The 27,996-nt window shown below is 53.0% G+C and overlaps 2 protein-coding genes across 12 annotated transcripts; both read right to left on the bottom strand.

Annotated features, from left to right (window-relative positions):
• Window positions 1–4,543: 4,543 nt before the first annotated feature.
• Window positions 4,544–21,327, bottom strand: SLC29A1 (solute carrier family 29 member 1 (Augustine blood group)). 10 transcript variants are annotated; one of them, XM_049893173.1, is made up of 15 exons: window positions 21,032–21,209; window positions 15,827–15,970; window positions 13,024–13,124; window positions 11,785–11,867; window positions 9,624–9,705; window positions 9,306–9,508; window positions 9,051–9,190; window positions 8,326–8,460; window positions 8,131–8,228; window positions 7,908–7,986; window positions 7,380–7,504; window positions 7,064–7,172; window positions 6,755–6,840; window positions 6,147–6,346; window positions 4,548–5,786 (listed from the first exon to the last, which is right to left on the bottom strand). In XM_049893173.1, exons 4-15 carry the CDS (start codon window positions 11,811–11,813, stop codon window positions 5,675–5,677), a joined length of 1,398 nt encoding a protein of 465 aa, XP_049749130.1. In that variant the 5' UTR covers window positions 11,814–11,867; window positions 13,024–13,124; window positions 15,827–15,970; window positions 21,032–21,209; the 3' UTR covers window positions 4,548–5,674. The 10 variants fall into 10 exon arrangements, with proteins under 10 accessions (XP_049749121.1, XP_049749130.1, XP_049749149.1 ...); XM_049893192.1 differs by having other exon boundaries at window positions 11,785–11,863; XM_049893213.1 differs by lacking the exon at window positions 15,827–15,970 and having other exon boundaries at window positions 21,118–21,327.
• A 1,283-nt stretch (window positions 21,328–22,610) lies between these two features.
• MYMX (myomixer, myoblast fusion factor) lies at window positions 22,611–27,589 on the bottom strand. Of its 2 annotated transcripts, none has more exons than XM_049875332.1 (2): window positions 27,457–27,589; window positions 22,611–23,036 (listed from the first exon to the last, which is right to left on the bottom strand). In XM_049875332.1, the coding sequence occupies exon 2, from the start codon at window positions 22,968–22,970 to the stop codon at window positions 22,716–22,718; it is 255 nt and encodes an 84-aa protein (XP_049731289.1). In that variant the 5' UTR covers window positions 22,971–23,036; window positions 27,457–27,589; the 3' UTR covers window positions 22,611–22,715. The 2 variants fall into 2 exon arrangements, with proteins under 2 accessions (XP_049731289.1, XP_049731282.1); XM_049875325.1 differs by having other exon boundaries at window positions 22,611–22,984; window positions 27,457–27,487.
• Window positions 27,590–27,996: the final 407 nt, after the last annotated feature.

Raw genomic sequence — 27,996 nt, 5'->3', positions numbered from 1 at the left:
TACTAAGAAAATATATATTATCTAGTTGTTGGGTAAGGTGCCTAGGTGGTACAAACTGTTTGCCCTGTACTACTAACCTAAAGTTTGGCAGTTTTGAACCCACCCAGAAGTGCCTTGAAAAAAAGGCCTGATGATTTGCTTTCATATAAAGATTACAGCCAAGAAAACCCTGTGGACAGTTCTACTCTGTAACATATGGCTTCCTCATGAGTTGAAATCAACTTGTTGGCAACAGGTAGTTGTTGGGTAAAGGTAAGAATATGTTAAATCTATTAAATCAAACCTATTAGTTGTGTTGTTCAAAACAAAACAAAAACTCTTGGAGGCTCTACTGGACATGGCTTAAGAGAAGGCAGAAGTTGAAGGCAGGGAGACCGGTCAGTAGTGGGGAAGAGACGCAGCATCAGTCTTTTCTAAGGTAAAATGATAGAATGTAGGGGCTGGTTGAGGGGTGGGAGATGACTGCTCTGGGTAGGAGTGACAAAGTCTACTTTAGGTATGTGGTGGGGAACTAAGGAGACTTGTCTGGGAGGCAGCTGGGTATGTGGGAGAGGCCTGGGCTGGAGCTGTCAATGTAGACATCATCAAGCTGATGGCTTAACTCATGGGCAGGGACAAAATCACTCAGGAGACTGTGGTGAGAAGAGGGCCAGAAATTGCAATCTAAGCCGTTCCTGAATTGTAAACTGGGCATCTTTGGTAACCAGCTCTATTAATAAACATGTGACTATGTCTCCTTTTTCTAAGGGTGTGGTGTCAATGACCTAAGAGGTGTGACTGATCCTGCCTGCCATTGTCTTCCCACCCAAAAATCTCTGTCCTGCCATCACACCCACCAGGCATCCCTTTTTTCTTTTGGCATTGTCGAGTGTCCCCCTCTTGACTAAGGAGGTAAAAATCCAAAAACCCAACCCAGTGCCGTCTCAAATTTTTTAGTCTAGAGCAGATTATAGTCAGTGGAAGGTGCAGGGGGCAGGTGGCACCACAAACAATCCTGACCTACTTAACTGCTTTTCCTGCCACCTGTCCTGCTCCACACTCCAGTCACTCCCTCTCAGTGTGCTAGTCACTCCCTCTCAGTGTGCTAGTCTCAACTGACTGAGTTTCTGGGCTATTCACTGGGCCCAGTGCCTGCCTGGTCCACTTCCATCCAGACAAGGGATTAGTAGGGCTGATAGCGCTACTGGATGGTGAGGAAATCACAAGAGGGGCCGACGTTAAACATTAAGAATTTTCTGGTTTCACCTGGGCAGGGTGATAAAGGAGTTCAGTATCCTAGAAGGCTTGGGATCCCTGGGGATGTGAAAAGCGATGACGTTCTGATTCACCTGGTGCTTTGTAGTATACAAAATGTTTTCCCATCCTTTTTTTCTTTTCACCCTGTTTTCTAGAGTAAACAGGGATAGCAAGAGTCAGCACTTCATTGCGGCTTTGGGGCCTTGTGAGAGACAAGGCAAGCGCAGCGATGAGCGGCTCGTGAAATTTATGATCTCAGTGGAGTTCCACAACGCGGTGAGGCAGGCAGGGAACGTGTTACTATCCCTGCTTTAGATGAGCGGCTCCGGCACGGAAAGTTCCTGGTTCAAGGGAGCACTAGAGTCAGTCTGGTCCCTCACCCGCCAGGGCTGAGAAGCGCCAGAACTGGGGCCGAGCTCCCGCCAGGAGACGCCGGGCCGAGTGACGTCACGTGCCGCCCTCCCCTCGCCGCGGGGCCGAACAGAGCAGCGGGCCCTGGTTGCCCCCGCGGTTCCCAGCCATCTGCGGCGAGGGGGACGGGACCCAGGTGGTTCGCGCTTGAGATGACGAGCGTAGGGGGAGTGATGCTTGGCTCTTGAAGCTTCCGGAGGCTGGACGTGCGGGGGAGCAGCTAGGCACCTAGATCGGGTGGGGGGGCCTGCCGTGCTGAGCCTCATCCTAAGGACCCATGGAACTATGTGGCTCTGCGGGGTCCTCACCTCCTGCATTTAGCTCTAGGGCACTGACTCTTAATTTCCTCAGCAGGTTCATGCATAATCACCTATTTTAAGGACGAACAGCTAGGGCCAGAGAATGAGTGACTTATCCAAGGTCACACAGCTGGTACAGGGCAGGCCCAGGACAGAAGCTCTTAATCCACTCCCCCAACACCAATCCCCTCTGGCCTCCAAAGGAGAGGCCGAAGAGGGAAGCTGTCTCAGGGTAGAGGCCCCACAGTGCAGCCGAGAAAGGCAACTTCGTGGGATCCAGCTCATAGTTGAGACCCTGCAGCCTAGAGCCAGGATATCAAATTGCTCATTTACAAGGAGCACCAAGATTGCCAAGGCTGCAGAGGGCTCTGAGCAGGCACCCACACAGGAAGACGGATCATGCTGAGACAGCCTAGAGGAGTCCAGGGGATGCCCATCTCTATACCCAGTGCCAACTTGCCCCAGGAACCAGATAGGCTGCAAGGGCCTGGGTGGACACTGCCAGCCTGGCCTCTGTGTCAGCTCTGCTGGCTAGCTGACCTCCCTGGGGCTGCCACTCTAGCTGTGTATAAGACTCAGCGAACTTTCAGCCCTGAGAGGAGAGCTCTCTCTTTAAAGTGACTCTGCGTTTCTCTGCTCATGTCCATTTTGAGTGACTGTCAAACTCTGAGAAGTAGCGTTTCCAAGAATTGGGGTTCTTCTGTCATCCCCCTTACACTGCCTTCACCATGCTTTCCCCACATTGACCTCAAAGAAGAGATACGCAGATAAATTCCAGTTAGTCATTTAGTCATATCTGAGGCTTCACTTCTATTTTCAATAAGGGCTGTTGATTTGACTGGGGCACTTAGCTTTCGAAAGTGTTTGAAACCCCAACAATTTACCATAAAATAAGAGGAAAATTTCTATGTTGCAAAGACAGCCACTCTAGTGAGGATGGCTGCTGAATGTAGACTGATTCTTTGAGCAGGAACATTATACAGAAGGCAATGTCACAGCAGGGTCAAGGATACCTAGTAGATTCTCATGCTCAGCCCTCTTCACTTTACAGGAAACAAAATGCTAGGAGGAAAGTGGTGCAGACCCCTGGAGGAAGCCCCTATCCAGTCCTGCCCCCGAAAAGGTGGTTTGCCTGAAGAGCACCCACTTGTGGTCAGGAGCCATCATTGCAGCTAGCCAGGCAGGAGACCTGGTAGCTGCTTTTCTGTTAATCCCTAGTGCCTAGGACACTGAGATCATGAGAATGGAAAGGAAGTGAGGAGACAGTTTCTATATTTGCATTAGAAAACATTTTGGGGAAAAATTTTCTTTAGTGTCAATAGTAAAGTACAGAAAGAAAAGTGACTGTATTTTAAATACATTTTTCCCTCCAAATCATCGCTGGATTGTGGGGAACCTAGTTAACATCCTGTATCTCTCTATACCAATAAATGCTGCCACACAACTGGAGTCAGGCATGTGAAGATTGCTTCTGGATGGAAAAAAAAAAAAAGCCCCATCTTGGAACAAGCTTGTGCAATGAAGCAAACATTTGAGTACCTCTGGGAGCCAGGTACAGTGCTTGTAACTTGAAGATTCAAAACTATGAGTTAAATGTAAACCCTACCCTCAAAAACATGACAGTCTGGTAGCTGGAGTAAGAAAAGAATGTGATAGAAGAAGAATCACAAAGTTACAAAAACTCTGAGGTACAGAGGGGAAAGAAACGGCATGAACTAGTTGTTGCTGCTGGTGGTGGTGGTAAATGATCAGGAAATGCTCTGGAAGGTAGGAACATACCCCAGGGAGAGGTCTGGCCTAAACCTCATTTTGGTTTCCAATTATTCCTGTGGCCACGGGTGGGATGCATTGGAGACCAGGGAGGGAAGAAGTCATAAGAGGCCAGGCAGGACGTGGCCCGACCCAAGAATGCACCCAGGGAAGAAACACAGGATTCCTGTTGGCCCTGAAAGGAAGAAACTCAACAGGGATCCCAGGTATAGGGTAAAATGGGGGAAATCAAGGAGATTGAGGGCAAGGGAAGAGAAAGGGTTCAGGTTTGTCTCTTACAGCTTGACTCTTATTGCCAAAGGGCCTTCCACAGACTTTTTGAACTTGAGAGGAAAGGAATATCTTATTTTCCACCAACCTCAGCTATGTACCCTAGTCTGACAAATTAGTACATAGACTTTAATTCCCAATATAATGGTACACTTAACTACCCCATTAGGGTTTCAGAGCTCATCAAAGAGCCTTAAAAATGGGCTAACAACCCTTAATGAGGTCTGAAGCCTTCAATTAAATTAAATTCATGTGAGACATGACGCCCTGTCAGAGGTGCCAACTCTGTAGCAATCTGCTGGCTGGCTGAGCTCTGAGGAAATACCTCTTGCCCTTCTGGGGGAATATGAGGCTGCACCCGAGGCCCAGGTTAGTGAGGCGGGGGCCTCTGTGGCCAGAGCTGCACTACCATTCAAGAAATCATTTTTGAGAAGGGGCACCCCAGCGGTGCGGCCTCCATCTCCAAGGCACTCTTATGGGCCCCCATGCCAACCCACCCCTCCCTCGGCCAGAGTTTGGGATGAGAAGGGGAGGACCTAGCTTCAATGCAGGACACATAGGCCCCTTGTTCCCCAGGCAGACTGGCAGGCTGAGCTTTGGTGTCATGGAAGAGTGCCAGGTAGGGGAGAACCCTCAGGCCTCAGCCTTTTACTGCCCGATGGTGCAGGAGTGCCACCAGGAGCTGAAGTGGGGAGGGGGCCATGCTATCCAGTGCTGGAGAGCTCATGCCTGGGGCTGAGGACAGAGCACAGGGGGTAGTAGTGAAGATAAAGGAAAGACAGAGAGCCATCTCCATCCCCAGTCCTATGGAAGAAGGAATGAAGTGGCAAAAGAAAAACTTGGCCTTTGGGCCAATGGTCAGTATCCTGGCTCCCAGCCTGTCCTTCCCTATGGCCCCAGAAGGGGGCACTACACTCCCTATGAAGCCAAGAGGGCTACCTCCCCTTGGACCTGGGACCTGGGCCCAGCCCTGGCAGAGGCCCAGCTGGGTCATTGCTCATTCCCCCCAGACTCAGGCCGCCAGCCCTCTACCTTCTTTAGGGCATGAAGCCATGGCTGGAGGAAACACGGAGCCACGAAGGGGGAAAAAAAAACAATAAAAACAAAAGTTTATTTAATCACAGAGCCTCTGAGGGCACCTGGTTTCTGTTGGGTATAAAAAAAGGCAGTATAATGGCAATCTGTACAGGGTGCTTGATGGGTAGAAACTAAGTGTGGAGAGCAGGGGAGGGGATACGGGGAGGGGGAAGTACATGGGGAGAAGAGAAGGAGGGGAAATAATCAGATCAGACCATATAACGGTCAGTCCTGGTTCCTAGCCACCGGTACCAGGGCAGGCCAACAAACATACATATAGATACAGTGCACTCACTCACTCAGCTCTGAGACCGGGAGCCTCTGTGGTCCTGCTCAAGCAGAAACCAGTCAGAGCCAAGTGCATGGGCAGGCTTAGGCAGATGCAGGGACTGCACCCCCTCCCTTGACTTTGACCCTCAGGCCCACCGTGGGAACCACTGTCCACCTACAGAGGCTCCCTCCCCTAGGCCTGGCCACCTGTGCCCAGCACAGGCAGTGAGATATCAGAGGTCAGCTGGAAGAGAAAGCCTCCAGACCACACCTGCCCATCCCTGAAAGGAGAAGGAAGGTGGCCAGACGCAGGCGGGCAGTGCAGTTCTGTCTATCCATGGTCACACAATGGCCCGGAACAGGAAGGAGAAGACAGCCCCCAGTGCCAGACCCAGACACAGAAAGAAGGCCATGATGGCTCCTGCAGTCTCCGCCTCAGCCGGTTTCACTTTCCTGAGGGAAAGAGGGCAAGGGGTATAGGACTTACCTGAGTACCTAACTCAGCTAACTAACGCATCCTATATCCTAACTCTGACCTAGCTTTTTACCCTTGGGGAGGATGTGTACTGAGGCTATCTTCCAACTCATCCTGACAGCCCCCTCCCACATCTCCAGCTCAGGCTGGGCACCCTATCCCTACCACCTCTCCCTTAGTCTCCAGGCCTCTCCCAAGGGGTCTCCCATCTCAGCCTGGGAACCCTAAGTTCCAGGATCAGAGATCCTCCTCTTGGCCTCTTTAACTCTGTTGAGTGTCCCCACTGGAGCTCTGGACCCTACCTGATGCCACCAAGGTGCCCACCCAGCCCCACTCACTTGGGTCCAAAGCACATGCAGAGGCTGGCGAGGTAGCCGTTGGAGAAGGCGAAGGCAGCCACGAAGAAGATGAACCAGGCATCGTGCTCAAAGACCACAGGCAGGTATTTGCGTGGATGCACATTGCACAGCATCAGCAGGGGCACAAACACAAGCCGGGCCACCACCAGGCTTGGCAGCCAGTGACTGTCCTTCCCAGGCTGTGGGAAGCAGGGCAATGCCTTAACCTGGGTCTGCCCCAAGGACACACCCAGACACCTAGGCCCTCAGGGCTCTGTCTGGGGACCCTCAGGATCTAAATGGAAACCTCAAAGCTTGGTTATCCTTAGGTGTACTGATTGAAAGGGGGCACAGTGGAGCCTTCTGAGGGTGTGGGCAATGTTCTAGATCTTGATCTGGGTGGTGATTATAGAGGAGTGTGTGTGTGTTGTATGTATAGCTGTATACTTACAATTTGTGTACTTTATTATATGTAAACTACACCTCAATGAAAAAAAAAACAAAAAAAAGCATAGTTCCTTTACTATGCCTTTTCGGGTTCCATTTCTGGGTCTCAAGGCTGGACTCCTGCCTCCCACAAGGGCCTTGTACCCGTTTCCTCCACTTACCCACATGAATATGGCTGTGAGGCTCCGGCCCAGCCAGTCAAAGATATTGAAAGTCAAGAAACAGGACACAGGAATGAAGTAGTGTCCTGGAAAAGTCAGAGTAGATTTAGATTAGAAGGTAGTTAGCAATCCCTGACCCTCACTGGACCTAAGCTTCCCCAGCAATAAAATGGGGAAGATGCTTCCAGCCCAGGGAAGGACAAAGAGGAGGGTCTGGCTGGGGAGAAGGCAGCCCAGGCTCCCTCTCTCCTCCAATCCCAGTCCCGCTGTAGCCCCTGCCCCCATCCTGGGAACCCATGGTGTCCTCACTCCAGGCACTGATGCCGGCGATGCTGGACTTGACCTCAGCGGTCACGGCAGGAAATAATCCAATGGTGACAGTGAAGACGAAGCAGACGGAGAAAGCCAGGACTGAGATCTGGAGAAAAGGGCGGGAAATTCACCCAGGCCTCAGTTTTCAAGGTGGCCATGCAGAAAAGAACCCCTACCCACAACATACACAGACACAAGACACACACACGCACACACACGCACGTGAATCCAAATCTCAGGTCAGAAAGGGAAGAGTTGAGTTGGGGCAGAGCGTGGGGGCAAAGAAGAAGAAGAGCGCAGGACGCCCACGTACATTTTTGAGGATTGCTCTGATAGAGGGGCTATTGGAGGTGGGCTGAGAGTTGGGGGCTGAGATTCTGGGCTCCTCTTTGCCTGTTCCTGGCTCCTCTCCTGGGGGGTGAGAGGCTGTAGAGGGATCTTCAAGTCATGGGGAGAGAAGAGATGAGACAAAAGGGCTAAGGTTGGTTGGAAGCACACAGCCCCTTAACAAGTCAACAGTCCCACCCTCACGTCCGGCCCAGAACTTCCCTGTAGCTCCTATAGCCTGAGTTGCCTGGGTTCTGACCTCTCCCTGGAGCCTCAGGTCAGGTTACTTTCCTAAGAACCTAAAAATGTTTTGACTACCTTCGGTCCAAATATCTCCTCATTTTGCCTTTTCCAGGCCTTATTTACCATCGCTCCCCTCCCCCATGTCAGTTCCTCTGTCCTCTGCTGGCTCATTGCTGCCCGCAAATACAGTGTACTCATTCTTATCATTTTGCTTATGCTGTCCCCTGCCTGGCATGCCATCCTCCGCCCCAGCTCCCCAGGCGATTCAGACCTTTACTAATGAGGTCCAACTTGGTCTCCTGCTCCCCAGGCCCTTCGAGCTTGTGCTGCTGGTAGTAGCGGTAGAATTCCTATCAAGTAGGAGAGACAGGGAGGTAGATTCAGGGGTGGGATCTCCTGAATTCTTGCTTCCTCTAGGTTTTGACCTCAGAATACCCTTGGTTTGGAGCCCTGGACTCCACAGGCCCCAAACCCCAGCCTTCTGCATTGCTCACCAGCTGGGGCAGGCCAAGGTAGCAGATGATGGTCAGAATGATGACCCCACAGGCTGTGATAAAGTAGCCAAAGGCACTTTCTGACAGCTCCGAGCCACCTGAGGTAGAGATAGTGTTGTCAGTGTTCAGAGACAAGTCCCACCCCCTTCTCCCCACAAAAACCAGGGCAATAGGCAAGTAGGCTGCAGGACTTACTGGCAATGGCACAGATCATGGCCACTGAGGAGAAGAAGCCCGCCAGGCCCTGGCCGCTCATGATGGGGGCCGTGTAGCTGATGGGCAAGAGGCCAGCCAGACCGAACAGGCTGCCCTGCAGGATGGCACCAAATGCTGGGGGAACAGGGTGGGCATCAGTGGCGGGGGGGAGTGGAGGGGAGGGAGGAGGGCGGGACTCACTTCCACCAGGGCTGAGGTTGGGGGTCTGTGGGAAAACTAAACCAGTTGCCATCAAGTCAACTCCAATTCATGGTGACCCATGTAAGAGTAGAACTCTGCTCTGTAGAGTTTTCCAGTTCTGATTTTTTGGAAGTAGATGGCCAGACCTTTCTTCCAAGGCACCTCTGGTTGGACTCAAACCTCTCAGCAGCCAAGCACATTAACCATTTGTACCACCCAAGGACACATATGGGGTTGCCATGAGTCAGAGTCGACTTGACAACAACTGGCTGGTTACAGGAAAACAGGTCCCTGTAATTCCTGCTTTACTCCCAGTGAGTACTGACACTGAGGTGCCCTTCTCTCTGCTCCCATTCCCAACCCTGGTCCATGCCTGTTCAGGCCTCTGAATCCCAACTGCCCACAGCACCGGTTCCCTCCTGGGAGAGGAATGTGGCTCCTCTCAGGCTGACCCTGGGTCTAAAAGAATGGTGGTGGTATGTGGGGAAGACTGCCCTGCAGGCCCTCTCCCAGCCCCAACTTACAATTAATGAACATGATCTTGATCATGGTGATGATGAAGAAGGGCAGAGCATCCATTTGTACCTTCACCAGGATGGCAGTGATCATGAACACCAGCAGGATGGCCACCAGGCTGCCCAGGATTCGTAGGGACTGGGGGATCCTGCCGGGAGGGGCCGAGGGGGACAGGGAAGGGGTAGTCAAACCAGGTTCTTAGTCTGGGAAATGGAGGAGACAGGGAGGGGTCAAGTGGGCAGCTGCAAAGGAGGGGCCCTCACCTCTGATGCAGGAAGGAGTTGAGGCACGTGAACAGCAGCAGGGGCAGCATGGCACACAGTGTCATGACATTGTTGAAGATGGCACTGAGAAAACTCCGCTCAGGAGAGGGTGCTGCAGGGGCGGCTGAGGCCTCGACGTCCTTGTTCAGTTCAGCAGTGACCAAAGACATATTATAGGACTTGTCCAGGCGGTTTGTGAAATACTGTGAAAGTTGAGAGGAATGTTGGAGCCTCTGTCAGTGGGGCCACAGGCACAGATGCAGGCCCTGCACACCCAATGACCCACGCCCTCTTCAGGCCCAGTGCCCCCAGCCTCACCATGGTGGCCGTCATGAAAAAGTTCCAGGGAAGAAGCGTCCCCAGACCCAGCATGAAGAAAATAAGCCAGACAGCTTTGTACCTGGGCACGGGAGAAGAAAAGGGCCCAGAGTGACTCCCCATCCCACCCTTCCCCAGAGCAAACCTGGGGAAGCCCCTGCCTCCCTGACCTTCAGTCTCTCCAGCTGTCCCTCTGAGCAGGGTAAGAGGCTGGGGCTGGAGAGCTGTGTTTGTGTACCTGTGCACAGGTCCTCCTACAGGTGTGTTTGCTCGGAATGAGGAGGGGTGGCGTGGGGGGAGAGGGCGCCCTGGGAAAGGGAAAATGGCATAAGACGAATCCAGAGCGTCCAGGGTGGGAGGGAGGCCAGGGACACATGGCTGAATGGCATGACCAACAGGACCTTGGTTCTCAGCCCTGAAAGACTCAGGGGACGCTGCAGGCTGGGAACCAGTGTGATCCTCACATCCGGGATTGGTTTTGGAAATTCTGCTGAAGGACTAGGGGTGGGTGGATGAGTGAGAAAGCAAACAGTAAGTGTCTCTTCCACCTCCACTAGGGAGGCTGGAAGTGATTATGGTATCTGGGCTGGGACTCTGTGGCTTTCCAAAGAGGATTCTGAGGTCAAGAAGCTCCCAGCCCATTCTGGACCTAGTGGGGCAGGCAGGCGGGGTGCCTCAGGGCTGCTGGGAAATGAGCGAGCTGTTTTTTCCTGGCCAAGACAAAAGTGGCTCTATAGGTCACACCACCTGTGGCAGGCCAGGAGGTGCCAGGCAGCTAGATGTCATCTGGGCCCCACAGTGTAAATAAGGGCTGTCGCAGCTTTTGGTCAGGGCATTGCCCCAAACCCTACACTTCAAGGCCATGTCTGGGACAGGCCTTGTTTGTAAGCTTGGGCCCCTCCCACTGTGAGCCTCAGACATGCCTGCCTACCCCGCCCCCACACACAGCCTACCCCTGCTTTATCCACAGAGAGGACAGGGACTCAACCCAGGGCTGTGAAGGGACAGGTCTGGCTAGAGCAGGAGGTGTCGGGCTCGGTGGGACTTGTGGAGAGGAGTGTTGGGGCTTCTGTCCCTGAGCCCGCGGACACAGATGCAGGCCCTGGGTGAGCCCTCAAGTGGGCAGGTCTAAGCCATTGCAACCACAGCTCTCCTGAATTCCCTCAGATAGTCCCTACTTTGAGTAAGAGAGCTCAGGGGTTGGTTCTTAGGCCCGGAATAGAGGGAGGAACTCCCAACAAAGGTCAAATAGGACAGATGTCCAGAATGGTGCTGGGAAAGAAGTGCAACAAGGTGGATGGAGATGGGAAGAAAGAAAATTGGGGTTCAGGAGATTGTTCGCTGTAGGAACGTTGAGGCTGGGGTGCGGGCAGGCAGACAGCCCAGGAATGGAGAGGAGGAACCTAACAAGGGCTGTATACTTAACTGTGTCCCCTTAAATCCTCTCCCCTCCAAATAAGCCACTGTGAAGTAGCTATTCTCACTTCTCTTTTGCAGGTGGGGAAAGAGTCCCAGAGAGATGAAGCTAAGTGCCCATGGTCCCACAGCCAGAAGTGACCTAGTTCTGTGGCCTCTGGCACAGGAGGAAACAGGGTGGGCAGGGGACCTGTGATGGGATCTGGAGTCTGCAGTGGAGGGAGGCACAGAGCCTTGCACCTGGAAAGCGTTTCCGATTCCAGGCATCACTTCTCAACTTCCTTGGCCCCTTGGAGAACAGAAATCAAGCTCCAGCCTCTCCCCCAAAAAACATTTGCATAGAACACAATTGTGGGTCTCAGAGGCTCAGGAGGTGGGGAAGTGAGAGGAAGGTCAGATCAAGGGCTGGGGTGGGGCGGGGTCATCTGAGGTGGAGGTGCTGGGCAACCCTGAGGGAGAGGGCAGTTCTGCCAGATGTGCTTGGGAATGAAAGGCACTGCGAAATGTCTGCTCACGGTGGTGAGAGGAGCCAGAAGGCTGCTGGCTGGCTACAGAGCAACAGTGGAAATATTGACAAGCAGGGAGGGACTGCCACCCACCCACCCAGCCGAGGCACACACGGTCTCCACCCCGACCCAGACCTGACCAGAAGGGCAGCCAGCAGCAGCAACTCCAAATTCCAAAGGACACTGTAATCAGTGTCCTGAAGACCCATTTCCACTCCCCTACCCCTGCCCCCAAGTACCTGTCCTGAGGCTGGTGACTGGTTGTCATGGTGACAGTGTTCGTGGTGTCCTCTGGCTGAGAGCTCCCTTCTTCTGAGGCTTGCTGGGGACAGAAGCAGTGAGAGGCCTTGTCTTGGCCCTGCCTTCCCATAGGTCTGTTCTGACCCTGGTTGGGGGAGGCAGGGCAGGCAAGAAGCAGAGTGCAGTAGGACTCCTCCGGCCCTGCCCCTCAGGCTGCTCCTCCTGGGTGTGTGGGCACTCTGCTCCCTGACCCCCAGCAGGCCAGTCCTGGTAGGACCCCTGCCTGCTCAGGCTCTACCTGGCTCCCGGCCTGGCGGCTGCCACTGCTATTTTTATCCAGCAGCTGAAGCAGTTTGTAAGCTGGGAAACAAGAGGGTGGAGGGCGAAGAGGAAGAATGATTGAGAGGGAGGGAAACACAGTCAGAGAAGGCAGGGAAGAGGATGAGAAGGGTCAGGGACGGTGACAACAATGGAAAGAGGGACAGGGGGAGGTAAATGGAGTGAAGCAGATAAAGCAAAGAGGACAAGGGGGAGGAGAGGAGGGAGGGAACCAAGCAAATAGAGCTACAGACTGGCATCGGCAGCAAGGGGTCAAAGATGAGGCCCTGCTAGAGAGGTCTCCCCAGCCCCCTGCACAGTCCCTCCCTGGGGAGCCCTGGGTCCATAACTACGGTGGGCTTTGAAGAGCCTGTCCCCTCCTAGAGGAGCCCCAGTTTCAGGCCTCTGTGCTGGTGGCACCTGAACCTTCCTTTCCAGCTACTGCTCAAGGGCTGCCTAGTTCCAGATGGTTTTCCAGGAAAATATTTCTCAATGGATGTGGGGACCCAGCCCTTCCCACAACGTAGCCTGGCTCATTGGACTCCCCAGCCCTGCCCCCAGGGTCACCCCATCCCCCCTCAGTTCCTCTCTGACTCAATCCCAGGTCCCTGTCCTCTTCCCCTTTCTGAGAGGGTTCTGAAAGGGGCCTTAAAGGGAACACTAGGGGGTGGAAGGCACAGGCCTGCCTAACTGCAGAGTCCCAAAGCTCCCAGCGTCCCCCTTCGGTATCTCTCCTGTCTCTGCTTGTGGAGGGAGGAGCCCTGGCATCAGCAGATTAAACAGCTTTCCTGTTGGATGGCATGGAGGCCAGACTGTGCTGGCGCATTCCCCACAAGCTGGCCTAGCTCTGGGGCCAAATCATGCTGTTTGGGGCATGAGGACGGTCATTCCCACCCTCCTCAGCCCAGCCAAGCATTCACCTGCTGCTTGTCACCAGAGGGTTCCGAGCAGAGGGGCTCCAAGCAGGCCCTAGGAGATGGTTTGAGCTCAAGCTCAGGCTGCAGGTCTTGTCCTTGGGCTCCTGGGTGAGGGTCCGGAATTAAGAAGGTAGCATAAGGCACTTTAGGAGAGAACTCCTCAGGCCCCCCTGAGGAAGGGAGCAGGGCCATTCTGAGAAGACTCACACAGCCAGTGATAAAACCACCCTGTGGCTTGGCAGATAAGAGTTAAGGACGCTCAGCAGGGGAGCTGAAGGGTTGACTGAACTCCCAGGTGCAGCCAGCGCTCCAGGCCCCAACCTGAGACAAGACTCTGCTGGAGTCCCTCAGACCATCAAGAGGCTTTCCCACCCCTCCTGATAATCTTCCTTAGCCCCTCCGTGGGCAAACTCCAGACTCTCCAAAGGCTTTCCTCAGCCCCCCAACCGACGCCAGGGTTGCAGGGGCAAGGAGTGGGCAGCAGACCCACACTCCTCTGGAGGGAGGCAGGGGGCTTCTTTCATTCATCCTTTCAACAAAACAACTATTACTGAGGACCTCTGCATGTCAGCCAGGCACTGAGGACAGAGTGGTGAACAGAAGTATTTACATTTTCCAGAGAGGTAGGGGCAAGAGGGCTCTGCTGTGGCGGGGGATGGGCAGAAAGGGCTCAGGTGTCAGATTTGCTATTAGGTAACAAGATGGGGAACCCCCAGCTTCTCTCCTTGGCATACCAGGTTTGGTCTCCAAAACTGCCCCGCCCCCCTGCCCGCAGGGTTCCTGAATTAAGAGCAGGTGTAGTTTCAAACCAGATGGGAGACTAGGGTGCGGAGAAGAGAGTATCTCCCCTTCCCCTCAGTAAAATCCAGCTTAGGCTCAGAGAAGTATTTACTTCTGACCTCTTTCCCTGCTATTGCTGCTCTCAGCACTCCCGGTCTAGTCCTGGGCACAATTCAACTTCACGGACAGCCCCTGCCCCCACCCCTGACATTCAGCAGGCCAGCCCTGGTGTTTTGTTCTTGTCTCCCTTCGCCCAGCAGCAACCAGGGATATGATACCAGCTCAGAGCATCTGGTGTTTCCTCCAGCCATGCCTTGGCCTGCTGAAATGTGGCTCTGAAAGCAGCCACTAAATGGAACACCTCCCCACTTCCTCAACAGCCCTCATGCACCTCTGCTTCTAGGAACACCCTTGCAATATAGCATCAAACTCTCCACTCACCAGGATCCCATAGGGGTTTATCATTTATGAGGCCAGTCACTAACAGCAAAATCCTCCCTCTTTTCCCTCACAACCCCGCATAAGCTAGTGCTAGATTGTCTCCATTGAACAGAGGCTGCTGAGGTTCAGAAAGTCTGAGTCAGTTGCCTAAGGGCACACAGCTAATGAGTGCAGCTTATTCTAGGCTGCTTCTAGAGTGGGGAGGGAGGTATAAAGCCTGCTTCCTGACTATCCCTGTAGACGGGAGGTGGGGGAACTCTGCTCCAACTAAGAGAGAAAAATAAGGTGGGTCATCACCAGACTGACGTGTCAGTTCTAAGGCACCCCCCTCATTACACACACACACACACACACACACACACACACACACACACACACACACTCACTCTCCCTCTGTCTCAGGGCCGGGGCAGGCAGGACGATGGAGAGAACAAACAGGAGGATCTGGAGGTTACCAAGAGGAGTGGGCAAAGGGGCTACCATGGGGTTGGGGAGAGGCTCCGAGAGGTCTGAGAGGCAGGGATGGGACCAGCCTGGGGCACCACTGCTCTCCCCCGGAACGAAAACCCGGGATGTGTGTCCTTGTCCTCTGAGTGAATGGGAGGGTCCTCTCTCGGGGAGTAAATGAGGACGCGCCCAGGAAGAGGAGGCTCAGGGACATGAGTTAAGCCAGAAAAAGGAGAGGGCTAAAGAGACAGCTCCCTGACCTCCAGTCCCCGTTCTCCTTCCTCTCTTCCCAGCGCAGCCAGCGGCGCGGCCCCTCCCCTATACCACAACAAATCGAGCGCAATTAAGCATCCACTCGCCTGACCCTGGTGGAGGTCGACGTGGCGACAGCCGCGTTTACGCTCGTGGGCCAAGCCATCCACGCGCCGCTCAGGTCCCCATCCTCAAGGTTCCCCCCGCCGAGGCCCGGCCCGTCCGCGCCACGTGCTGCGCAGCTCCGCACGCTCAGCGCCGGGGAGTGGCGCCCCCACCCGGGGTGTCCCAGCCGCGTAGCTGTCAGGCCCGGCTCCCTGCCTCATGGCAAGAGGGAAGCGGCGCCCTCCGGCCCGGCCGTCCCCGGCACCCCCCGACCCTGGCAGCACCTGCTCGAGGTGGGCTCCTCCCGCGCTGAGGTCCGCGCGCTATTTGGCCACTTCCCGCGCCCGCCGGAGCATTCACCCGCCCTCGGCTGGGCCCGCCCCCAGCCCGCCCCGGCCTGGGCCAGCCCGCCCGCCCGAGCCGCACGAAACCGCCCCTGCCTCCCCCACAGCGGCTCCTAAAGCTCGGGGAGCGCCCACCCCCGAGACCCTGCGCCCCCAGGGCTGTCCTGTCCACACCTCACGTTATCACCCTCAGTATGACCTTTTGGGGCCCTGCCACGCCAACCCTCCTCCATCAAGGGGAGGCCTCTGGAGGGTACAGCCCCACGCTGGGTACCCCAGTCTCCTCCGCCGGGTCTATGCAAACTCTTACAGAGCCAGTCGCGGTAGTCTTCTGTGACAAACCCTCTGCTCAGACAAGCCCGGACGCCCCATTCTATCCCAGATGTTCCGTTATCCACTCCAAACCCTGCCCATGCCACTTTTCCTCCACACTGCACCTTTTCTCTTTCCAGGCTCCCCTTTTCAGTGCCACCTTCTTCCTTTCAGACTCCTCTTCCTCTTCCTACAGGCTTGCTTCTGCCCCCTTCTCCCCGGTAGGACTCTTCCAATTTCAGTGACCTTCCTGGTAGGTTGTTTCGCCTCTAACACACAGAGAGACACAAACACCACAATGCTCGTCACCCACAACTTTGACTTGGAGGGGTATGTATGGTGCTATATGTGTATGGAAGGAGATAGAGAAGCAGCTCTGAGCCCCCTCATGATTCACTCTCAGGGGCAGATTAACCAGTAAGCAAGGTACACTGAAGCTTACAAGAAGCAAGGTAGGCATGAGCTTACTTGTGTTTACTTACTAATCTGTAGTGCACAATTTCACATGGGTTTCACCACATTTCTATTGTGGTGAAATTGTGCGCTAAAGGTTAGTAAGTAAGCACAAGAAAGCCCTTGCATACCTTGATTATTGGGTGATCTGTCCCTGTTCACCCTTTCTAAATCCAGACCTTGGGAAAAGCGAGGCACAGCTGGGCATGCGAAGAGAAAAAGCCAGGAACAGCCCTACATCCTGAAGTGAATCCTCTTGTTCTTGAGAAGGCGGGAGCCTTGCTGAGTCCCACATCCTCCACTGGCTGAGGTGGAAAGGGGTGGGCATGCCCAGGGCTGAGTTTTCAGTCCATCAAGTACCTCCAGGGGAGGAAAAAGGATTCCTTTCCTTTTTTCTTGTGCATTAAATTGGAGGGCAGGTGGGGCACTTGCTGGCACCACAGCAGCCCTTGGTGCTAAAGGAGGATCCAAAGGCTGGAGAAGTCCTCAAGAGTGAAAATTGAATGCATTCCCCCCTCCCCAAAGCTGCCCAAGGACTGTGTCCTCTGGAGAGGCCTCAGACACTAATTAACAATTAGCGGTACTAACATTATAGGGACAAGCAGAGTCACACCCTATCCCCAGACAGAAACAGACGGATCCCTGGGAGAAGAGTAGCTTTTCTACTTAGGATCAGTAGCCTCTCCCCAGGGTACTACAGAAGGGACATTTACCCAGCCTTCCAGCTCCATGGCGTTTCTGAAACCCGCAGAGACATGACATACCAGGATCCCTCGGCCTTAACCAAACCGAAGGCAGGAAGACGGGTATGGGTAGTATTTTCTTAGGCACTGCCTCATAGCTTGTGGGAGGCTCCATGTCTGTGTCCACAACCTCCCTCCCCTCATTCCCGCCCTCTTGTTTGTCCAGTCTCTCTCTCTTCCTCTCCTCGTCCTCCTCTCCTGTCTTCCTTGCCCCCTTGCCTCTCTTCCCACCTTCCTTTCCTGTCTCTGGGCCTGTGGGGGTGACAGGCCTAGTGGTCAGACAGATCCACCAGGCATGGCCAGACCTATGGCCAGTGGCTGCAGTTGTGTGCAAAGGAGGCTGGAAGGGGAAGGTAACTGGACGGAAGTGGCGAGGGTCTTGGGCCAGACTGCGGAAGGCTGGTTCCTCTCCCCACCCCCGCTGGGGCCTGGCACGCTTAGTGAATGGCAGCAGCCAGGGCTGTTATTGCTGGAGAGAAGCCCATCTGGCACCTACCCTGCCTAGGCCCCAGCCAGCACCCACACCCCTCCGGAGCCGCCCCCAAGGCAGAGTTGGTTGCCTGGTGCCAGAGCCCTCTGCTGGACAGGCTCGGCAGGAATTTTTCTAGCCAGGCCCAACCACTTCATCTTCTGCCCAGTCTGCGGCTCTTGCTCTTCCTGGGCTCCCTCAGGTCCCTGGCACAGGAGTGGGGTAGGGTGGGAAGGGCTGGCCCAGCTGCACTCCCCCACCCCATGCACCCACCCTGTTTGGGACTGTGGTTTGCCCCAGATTCTCCTCCCCTCCCTTCAGGCCCCAAGCATGCCTCACCACCTTATACACAGTTCCATTCCTCCCCAGGCCTGTGTCCTCTCAACTGTCACTAACTAACCATCTGTGTTTGCTGGAAGTGTGTTTGCTCAGCCCGATGTCTGTCGCCAGCAAATGTCTCACGACTGTCTATTGTGGGATTAACCAGTAAGCAGGGTATGCACGGGTTTACAGTAAGCAAAGTATGCACGGGCTTAATTGTGCTTACTAATCTGTAGTGCACAATTTCACCTGGGCTTCACGACCTTGATTCTCAGTTATGTTTGTCACTATATCTCCATGGCTTTGTGGCAGAGCTGGGACTAGGAATTGTCTGAGTGCAAAATTTGAGGTGCCAAAAATCTCAGTAATCAAGATAAATAATATTTTAATGCAATGTATTTTTTAAAAAGTTACTGCAACCAAAGACACAAGGAAAATATGAGCCCAAGAGAAAGAAAGGGCCACATAAACCAGAGACTCCATCAGCCTGAGACCGAAAGAACTAGAAGGTATCCGGCTACCACCAATGACTGCCCTGACAGGGAACACAACAGAGAATCCCTAGGAGCAGGAGAAAAGTGGGATGCAGACCTCAAATTCTAGTAAAAAGACCAGACTTAATAGTCTGACTGTAACTGGAGGGACCCCAGGGGTCATGGCCCCTGGACTCTCTGTTAGCCCAAAACTAAAACCATTCTTGAAGCCTACACTTCAGACAAAGATTAGACTGGAATATAAGACATAAAATGATACCGGTGGGGAGTGAGCTTCTTAGCTCAAGTAGACACATGAGACTATGTGGGCAGTTTCTGTCTGGAGGAGAGATGAGAAGGCAGAGGGGGACAGGAGCTGGTTGAAAAGACATGGGAAATACAGGGTGGAGAGGAGTATGCTGTCACATTGTAGGGACAGCAAGTAGGGTCATATAACAATATGTGTATAAGTTTTTGTATGAGAAGCTGACTGGAATTGGAAACTTTCACTTAAAGCACAATTAAAAAAAAAGTTACTGCAAAAAATCCATGATGAACAAAATATTTATGTTTTAAATAAAGACAGGTGTCAATCCTCTCTGGGTCAGACTTACCTCATTTCCCTCACCCTAGTCCTGGCCTGGGGGCCCTCGTGGTGCAATTGTAACCCATCAGTTGATTCACTGGAGAAAAGACCCGGCAATCTGCTCCCATTAAGATTTACAGCCTATGGCATTAATCCAAAAAACACAACATAATAAATTTTGCAGAGGTTGCGGAGAGACTGGGACAATTTTATACTGCTGGTGGGAATGTAAAATAGTACAGCCACTTTGGAAATCAATTTGGCGCTTCCTTAAAAAGCTAGAAATAGCACTACCATAGGATCCAGCAATCCCACTCCTTGGAATACATCCTAGAGAAATAAGAGCCTTTACATGAACAGATATGCACACCCATGTTCATTGCAGCACTGTTGACAATAGCAAAAAGATGGAAGCAACCAAGGTGCCCATCAACAAATGAATGGATAAATAAATTATGGTATATTCACACAATGGAATACTACGCATAGATAAAGAACAATGATAAATCCTCTGTGAAACATTTCATAACATGGCGGAATCTGGAAGGCATTATGGTGAGTGAAATTAGTCAGCTGCAAAAGGACAAATATTGTATAAGACCATTATTATAAAAACTTAAGAAATAGTTTAAACAGAGAAGAAAATATTCTTTGATGGTTACAAGAGTGGAGAGTGGGGAGGGTGGGAAGGAGGGGGTACTCACTAATTAGACAGTAGACAAGAACTATTTTAGGTGAAAGGAAAGACCACACACAATACAGGAGTGGTCAGCACAACAGTACTAAACCAAAAACAAAGAGTTTCCTGAACAAACCGAAGGCTTCAAAGGCTAGTGTAGCAGGGCCAGGGGTTTGGGGACCATGGTTTTGGGGACATCTAGGTCAATTGGCATAATAAAGTCTATTGAGAAAACATTCTGCATCCCACTTTGGAGAGTGGCGCCTGGGGTCTTAAACACTAGCAAGTGGCTGTCTAAGATGCAGCAATTGGTCTCAACCCACCTGGAGCAAAAGAAAATGAAGAACACCAAAGACACAAGGTAATTATGAGCCCAAGAGACAGAAAGGGCCACGTAAATCAGAGACTACATCAGCCTGAGACCAGAACTAGATGGTACCCGGCTACAGCTGATGGCTGGCCTGACAAGGAACATGATGGGGAATTCCAGATGGAGCAGGAAAGCAGTGGGATGCAGACCTCAAATTCTCATAAAAAGACCAGACTTAACGGTCTAACTGAGACTAGAAGGACCCTGGAGGTCATGGTCCCCAGACCTTCTGTTAGCCGAAGACTGGAACCATTCCCAAAACCAACTCTTCAGACAGGGATTGGATTGGGCTATAAGACAGAAAATGATACTGGTGAGGAGTGAGCTTCTTGGATCAAGTAGACACATGAGACTATGTGGGCAGCTCCTGTCTGGAGGGGAGATGAGAAGGCAGAGGGGGACAGAAGCTGGCTGAATGGATATGGATACGGGAATACAGGTGGAAAGGAGTGTGCTGTCTCATTAGGGGGAGAGCAACTAAGAGTATATAGCAAGGTGTATATAAATTTTTGTATGAGAGACTGACTTGATTGTAAACTTTTGCTTAAAACACACCAAAAAAAAAAAAAAGATTTACAGCCTAGGAAACCCTATTGGTCAGCTCTACTCTGTCCTACGGGGTCACTACCAGTCAAAACTGACTCAGCAGCACACAACAATCCTAGCCTGGAGTCCCTGGGTGGCACAAACATGACAGTTTGAACCCACCCAGAGGTGCCTCAGAAGACAGGCCTGATAATCTGCTCCAGAAAGGTCAAGGCCTTGAAAACCCTACGAAGCAGCTGTACTCTGCACAGAACGGATCGCCATGAGGTGGGATATACTCTCCCTGGCAACTAACAGCACGGTCCTGGCCCTTCCCGTGGGTGTGTACAGGAGGGTGGGTACAAGGTCAAGGTTCAGGAAGACTTAACCCTTTGTTCACTAGGTCTGATAGGCTCATTTCTCAAACCTCTGCCCCCAACCTGTGCATTGGTAAGGTCTCTAACCTTGTGGGCGTCTGTGTGTAGTTGGACGGAGGAAAAGCCGTCATTTAACTACAGCCTTCAAAGTCCCAGAAATGGATCTCCTCCAGAAACTGCAGGTTCCAACTCAACTGAGGATACCCCTACCCCAGCCTGTTTCCCCACCCGCACCTCTCTCCGGGGTCCCGCCGGGCCCGGGCCGCGTGAGAACCGCGCAGACCCCGCCCCACCCGCCCCTCCCCCACCCCGCCCACCCCAGCCCTCCGCGCACCTGCTGAGACCCCGCCGTGGGCGTCCGGAGTTGGGGGGCGGAAATTCCCGGGCTGGCGGGCCCCTGGCCCCCTCCTGGCCTCTCACCTCCGGCTTGGGGTCGAAGCCGTGGCGGGAGGACGCTGCCCGCGGCGGGCCTGACTGGTCGCCGCCGCCGGCGGGGCTGGCCCGAGCTCCGGTGGGTGGGAGAGCGGGCTGCAACGGGCGGTCCTGGAGCCCGGCCCGCGCCCTGCTGCCGGCTATGCCGGGCCCCGCGCCGACCGGGAGCCGCAGGCGCTTCTGGAGCCGTCAGGAAGGGAGGCGGGTAGCAGTGGGAGGGGCCCGTCGGGCCGGGCCACGCGGCGCCGGGGGAGGCAACTTTGAGGGCCGGTGACCCGAAGGACACAGAGTTTAGGGACTCAGAAGTTCGGACCTCCTTTTCCCCTGCTCCCGCCCCCAAGGCCGCCCTCTGGAGAGAAGGGAGCACGTGCACTGGCTCCTGGGGAACCCTGGAAGGGGCGACCGCAGGGGCCTGGCCGAAATCCTCGCAGGGCTCTTGTCTCATTTCTTCCCCCGACTTCACTTTTGACGGGTGTAGGGACGGCATGAGAATCCCCAAGGGGGCCAGCTTTCCTTACTATCCCCCTGGAATCTAGAGTCCAAGACTCTCTGGGAGGCAGGATTTTTACATGGGAACAATAAGCAAATTATCCGGAGGCTGGGATGCAAATGTCTGACAACTCTTATTTAACCCCCAGGGGCCTCCGGTTGTGGAGGCAGAAATGATGCGGTGAATTTGTCAGGTAACATAACTTCCCTCAGATCTCTGTGCCAGAATGCCCCTCAGGGGCGTGCATTTCCGAATGCCCCCCCCCCCTCCGTGGCTGGCCACAGGATTCCTTGGCAAATAAATCTTCCTCTTCCCATCACCAACGCCCCCTGAGAAGAATCCCCAGGCTCTCTCAGGGACGCCTTCCTCCCTACCCTGAACTGGCCACCCAACCTTCCTCTAAGAGAGACCTAAGCCATGACTGGGTCCCAAGGTGACATTCTGACTGAAGTTAGACACAAAAAACTTCCAAGCAGTGAGGACTGAGAAGACAGTGGGGTAGATAGCAAAGGGAAGCCTTGCATCTCCTCCGCACCCCCGGCTGCCTGGCTCGGGTAGGCTGTCTTGCAGTGCAGGAGTATGGGTGATAAGACTTCGAAGCCATACCAAGAATTCAAATCAACAAATATTTATTGAGCGCTTGTTGCATGCAAGGCTTTTGGGCAGGCCTGCCTCCCTAAGGGACCCAAGGTCTTGAGTTTGGAAGGCAGACAGGCTGGATTCTAATCTTGCCTCTCAGCTAAATTGCCAGTTGTCCCTGGAGTAAGCATTGTCCCACACTGGACTTTAATGTCCCCATCTGCGGGGGGAAAGTCAGTTCCTCTCCCTGCTGAGGCCAGAGGTGGTTAGAAGATTCTTTGGAGGAACTGCAGAGCTGAAGCCAATGATCAGTTTTCTGCTAGACAAGAGGCATCCTTCTAGAAGCATTTCTGCTGGGGCAGTAGGGAGAAGGGGGAGGGGCCAGCATCCTGGTGGGGGGGGCCCTCTCATGCTCAGCATCCCATTGTGTCTCTTGAGGGTCAGTGACAGTGCCAGGACTGTCCTACTCCAAAACAAAGCATTTCGATGGATACATCTGCCTCCAGGACTTGTGGCCTCACTTTTGGGGGGCTAGCCTCCCTCTCCTCTCTGAGAGGGCCTCTCTGGAGGCCTCACCAGCGTCCGGCGGGTGTTGCTGGCTGAGGACAAAGAGCAGACATCCCAAGAGAGCCTGTCGCATGTCCTGGGAGCCCAGGCGGCGAGCAAGTCGGCGCAGGAGGGGCAGGAGGTGCTGGCGGGCCAGGCGGGCAGCAGGCAGCAGCAGGCGGGACAGCAGAGCGCGCAGCAGCAGCGAGAGCAGCGGGACGGGCATGGCCAGGTCAGCGGCTGCGAAGGCAACCCAGGCTGTAAGCTTGCACCTTTTCTTCTCCCTCCTCACCTGGCAAAGACAGGAGGTAGGCAGGATCTACTTTCTCCCATGGACAGGAGGTAGGCAGGATCCCCAGACCACAGTTCATGAGCGAGTCACTTTTACTTTCTGGAAGCCCTTTCTCTTGGCAAGGTAGCTGTCAGGAGGGTTCTCAACATTGCCCAGATGGGGAGACCAAACCAAGGGAACAGTTACGCTGGAGCTAGGACCTGCAGTTTGCCATTCCCAGCCTTCAGGGGCCCCTACCATTCCCTAAACTCTCCCCTCCTCTAGTCATTCCCTCAAGCACACTCTTTGTCCCCCTGGGGTTCCCTAACCTTTTCCCCACAATCCAGTAGGAGCTCTTCCTTCCCCAGCCAATTCTAATTTTTTTGAGGGCCCTTGATCCACCCAGTGCTATGGCTGCTAACCAAAAGGTTGACAGTTCAGATCTGCCAGGCGCTTCTTAGAAACTCTATGAAGCAGTTCTACTCTGTCCTATAGGGTCGCTATGAGTCGGAATCGACTCCGCAGCAGTGGGTTTTGGGTTTGATCCACCCTATGAGTTGGAATCCGACTCCAAGGCTACGGGTTTGTTTTTGGTTTGATCCACCCAGACCTGACAGCCTCCCTCCCCTTCCCTACCCTCTGATCAGGGGAGCTCTCACCGGTCAGAACTGCAGCTCAGAATCAATCTCTGGCTGGATTTGCCTGCAGAGGGGACAGCCTCACTACATGCAACACAGGGCTGCTCTTCCCGGCTCAGCCCCACCCATGACAGCTTGCCTGGGTTGGAGGAGCCATGGAGAAGAGGCAGCTGTGTTCTGGCACCTGGTATCTTGAGGGGAGAGGGCAGCTGCCCTGGGTCCCTCTTCTATTCTGGGAGGAGGGGAGCAAACCAAAAAACCAAACCCGGTGCCACGGAGTCAATTCCTACTCATAGCGAGGAGGGGAGAGGAGGGAATATACGCAGGAATTTCTATTGCAGGGTAGGAACTGACAGTAGTTCCTAATTGTGTAACCTTGGGCCCTGACCCCCTCCTCTATTACTTCAAGACCTCGTCTGAGGTAGAGTAAGTGGAATGAGACAATGTACGAGACACACAGGAACCTCAGAAACAGTAAGCCTGCAACCCATATACACATCTCAACATTAGGCATGTCCAGAGTGGAGAATGCCCAGAGGACCCGGGCAGCCACATGTGGGTCCTCTCCTGGGGTTAAGAGAGTGGAAGCACAGCCCCTGTTATAGCTGGGCACAGGTAGGCATAGCTGGGCAGCACTCCCACTCAGGGACAGTACGAGGAATGCCCACTTCGGGACTCTCATCTCCACCCATTTTTTTTTTTTTCCAGATTAAATGAGGTATAAAGTCAGTCTGAGTTTTTTAATCAAAAGACCTCATTCTCTTTTTCATAAAATGGGTATAATTCTTGCCTTGCTGGGCTCAGATGAGATAATGGTCATGAAAGTGTTTTGTAAACTCCAAAGCCTTGGAAATATGATAATTTATCAACATCCCCGTACCAGCCACCAAAAGCATCATCATCGTCTCCATTACCATCAAAGACCTTGAAGAAAGAAAACTTACAAGGCCAAAAAGGCAGGCCTGTCCCAGTTCTACTTGGGGGAAACAAAGTAGAGGAGCTAGAAAGTAGATTTATAGGCACATTTTTCCTCTTTCTAGTTGCTTCCTTAGGAGACGTGTGGTGCAGTGAATTACTTAATATGGCTCTTCTAGCCATAGCCTTTGTGACTCCCATACAATGATTGGGTGGGACTATGCAAATAAGGTGCTTGTGGCCCACCAACGAGATTGGACAGCTTGCTGCTAATGCAAATAAGATGCGTGGAACCCATATTGGGGAGGGGACCACGCAAATAAGGTGTCTGGAACCCAAGCGAGGGGATTGGTTAGTTTTGCAATGTGCTAGGCTTAAAAGAGAACCAATCCCAGAGCAGGGGGTGGGGGAAACCTCACTACCACCAAGAAGAAGAGATTTTTGTTTTCTTTATATTGAGGTGTAATCCATACTGAAGGCTGTAGTCTTTGATCTTCATTAGTAAGTGCTTCAAGTCCTCTTCAGTTTCAGCAAGCAAGGTTGTGTCATTTGCATATTGCAGGTTATTAATGAGTCTTCCTTCAATCCTGACACTGTGTTCTTCTTCATATAGTCCGGTTTCTCCGAGTATTTGCTCAGCATTACAGATTGGATAAATATGGTGAAAGGATAGAACCCTGAAGCACACCTTTTCTGTCTAGTTACTCAAGCCAAAATTTTGGGAGTTATCCTCAATTCCCTCTTCTGCCACAGTCTACCGCCTACGTAAGTAAATCCTGATGACTCAGCTTTTAAAAACATTCAGAATCTCACCACTTCACACCAACGCTACCGTTACTACCCTCACATGAGCATTCATCATCTCTTGCCTGAAGTATTATTTAAAAAAGAAAAAAAATTGCCATTCAGTCGATTCTGACTCACAGCAACTCTATTGGACAGAGTAGAACTGCTGTGTAGGGTTCCCAAGGAGCAGGTGGTGAATTTGAACTGCCGACCTTTTGGTTAGCAGTCATAGCTCTTAACTACTCTGCCACCAGGGCCCCTGAAGTGTTATAGCATCCCTTTTTCGCTTTTCCACACAGTAGCCAGAGTGATCCTTGCAAAACATGGATCAGATTCTGTCTATTTTCTGCTCAAACCGTCTAAAGGTTCTTGTTTCATTCAGAGTTAAAGCCAAAGACCTTGCTGTAATGTACAGGGCCCTGGGTAACCTGGCCCCTTGATTTTCTGACTCAACCTCTAGTCCTTTCCTCTTTCACTCTGCTTCGGCCACACTGGCCTGTTTGCTATTCCTTGATTGTACCAGACAAATTTCTGCCTCAGGGCCTTCGCACCTGCTATGGGTTCTGCCTGCAACACTCCTCCCTCCCTGAGGTACCCATAAGGCTCCATTTCTCACCTACTCAAGTCGTCTTTGAACAAATGTTACCCAATCATCCTATTTAAAAGTATATCCCCTTCACCCTCTCCTTTTGCCCACTCTCCATCCCCCTTCTCTGTTTTAGTTGTCTCCACTGCAAATCATCATCTGATATGTTATTTGTTTTACCTCCTTGTTTACTACCTGCCTCCCCCACTAGAATGTAAGCTACATCAGAGTAGGGACTTGAGTCTGTTTGTCTGCCGCTGTGTCTCCAATAAAGGAGCTCTGGTGGTGCAGCAGTTAAACTTTCAGCTGCTAACCGAAAGCTGCGTGGTTTGAAGCCATCAACTGCTCCACGGGACAAAGATGTGGCAATCTGCTTCTGTAAAGATTACAGCCTCGGAACCCCCCTGGGACAGCTCTACCTTGTCCTGTAGGGTCACTACGAGTCAGAATCAACTCAACTGCCACTGGTTTGGTTTTTAGTGTCCCCAGTGCTTGCTTGGCAATAAACATTTGCTGTAAGAAGGCATAAATGGAGCGTCTGTGGCGCGATCCAAACCTGGGCCTGCTTGTCCCCAGAGCCTGTGCTGGACTCTGCTGCTCACTGAGCCCCAGATTGCCATTGATCCAAAAAAACTCAGGAAGTGTGTGAGAACCCTGCTGCTCGGGCCGCAGACAGCCCTGAGAAAGAAGCTTGGAGGGGAGAACTGACCACACTGCACTGGCAAAGAAACCCAGCCAAAATGGAGAAGGGTCAGGTCCAGAGGGAACCGCAGAGGGCCCCGAACAAGCTCTGGTCCAATCTGTGCTTGCTGTTGCTGAGACCTTGGGTAAGTCACACCCCGCTCCTTAGAACCTCAGTTCCACAGCTATGGAAGTAAAGGAAACAGGATGTTGGCTCTGGTAACAATGGGGACCCTGGAGCAGGGATGTGGGGGAGGGGCAGAAGCTGGGTCTGAGGAACCTGTCCAGTCTCAGCCTCCTCTCTTCCTCCCCTACCGTCTCCTGAGATTAACTCTCCTCTCCACCCCCACCTCAGAGTAACCTGCCCCACCCCTCGGCCTGCCCCACCCCTCGGCCTGCCCCAGACATTCTTCTCTGAGGAAAACCTAGGGCTTTGCTAGTGATGTCCTGAGCTTTTCCAGGAAAGGTTACCAGAGCTGCCACTGAGCAGTTCCTTCTAGATTCTGGTTTAGCCTTGGGTAATGGGTTTTTCTTGCACCATGCAGTCCTCTGCCTTCCACCTCCTGACTGGCCAAGGGAGGGGCCAGGCCATTTTGAGGAAACTGGACAAACCTCCAGTTTCCTCAGTGTCTATTTAAAAAAAAAAAAGCCATCTGGGTTTCAACTTGTGAAGTTAAGGACTGTGGATTGGACAGAAAGTGGCCCTTGGTGCCCTCCTCCCTGCCCACTCCCCAGGCCCTCAGGCCCATCCATATGCATTCTGAGGACTCCCACCACCCCCATACACAGGCATCAGTTACTTAGGCCAGAAACGTTAATAATAAACATTGAATACCTTCCATATGCCAGGCCTGTTCAAGGCGTTGCAGACACAGTGATGAACAGACACACCAAGAGTGGACTCATGGCCTGCTTTTGTAGAGCAGGGGTGACAAACATGCAGAGAGGTAAACCAAGGGTGCGGTGGTTAAGAGCTGTAAAGGCGCTACTGGGTTCTTGCCAGATAGGGAAGCCTGTCTCCTCCCAAGTGCCCCAAGGCACTCTACAAGGTGACCTCTGCCTCTGCTGCTACCTGTATAGGTGGTTCCAAGGACTTCCGCATGAGTCACTCAGAAGTGGACTCACATGCTGGCTCTATGACCCTCTCTCAGGGCCATGCTGGAAGGCCAAGCCGGCTGTACACTGCACAGCTGACGGTGATATCCACGCAGAGCACAATTTGCGTGGCATTTTCTGGATTTGTGCTGTGTGTTGGCCTTCCTCTCTAAAATGTGAATTACAGGAATACCTACTTCTGGCAGGATTAAGAGATGAGGGAGAAGACCAGGCCCAGAGCTTGGCTCTTAGAACAATAAGCATTAGTTTCCTTCCTTTC

This window comes from Elephas maximus, chromosome 1, assembly GCF_024166365.1.
Source record: "Elephas maximus indicus isolate mEleMax1 chromosome 1, mEleMax1 primary haplotype, whole genome shotgun sequence".
In the NCBI taxonomy this organism is placed as follows: Eukaryota; Metazoa; Chordata; class Mammalia; order Proboscidea; family Elephantidae; genus Elephas; species Elephas maximus.
This window is presented reverse-complemented; position numbering and strand designations above follow the sequence as displayed.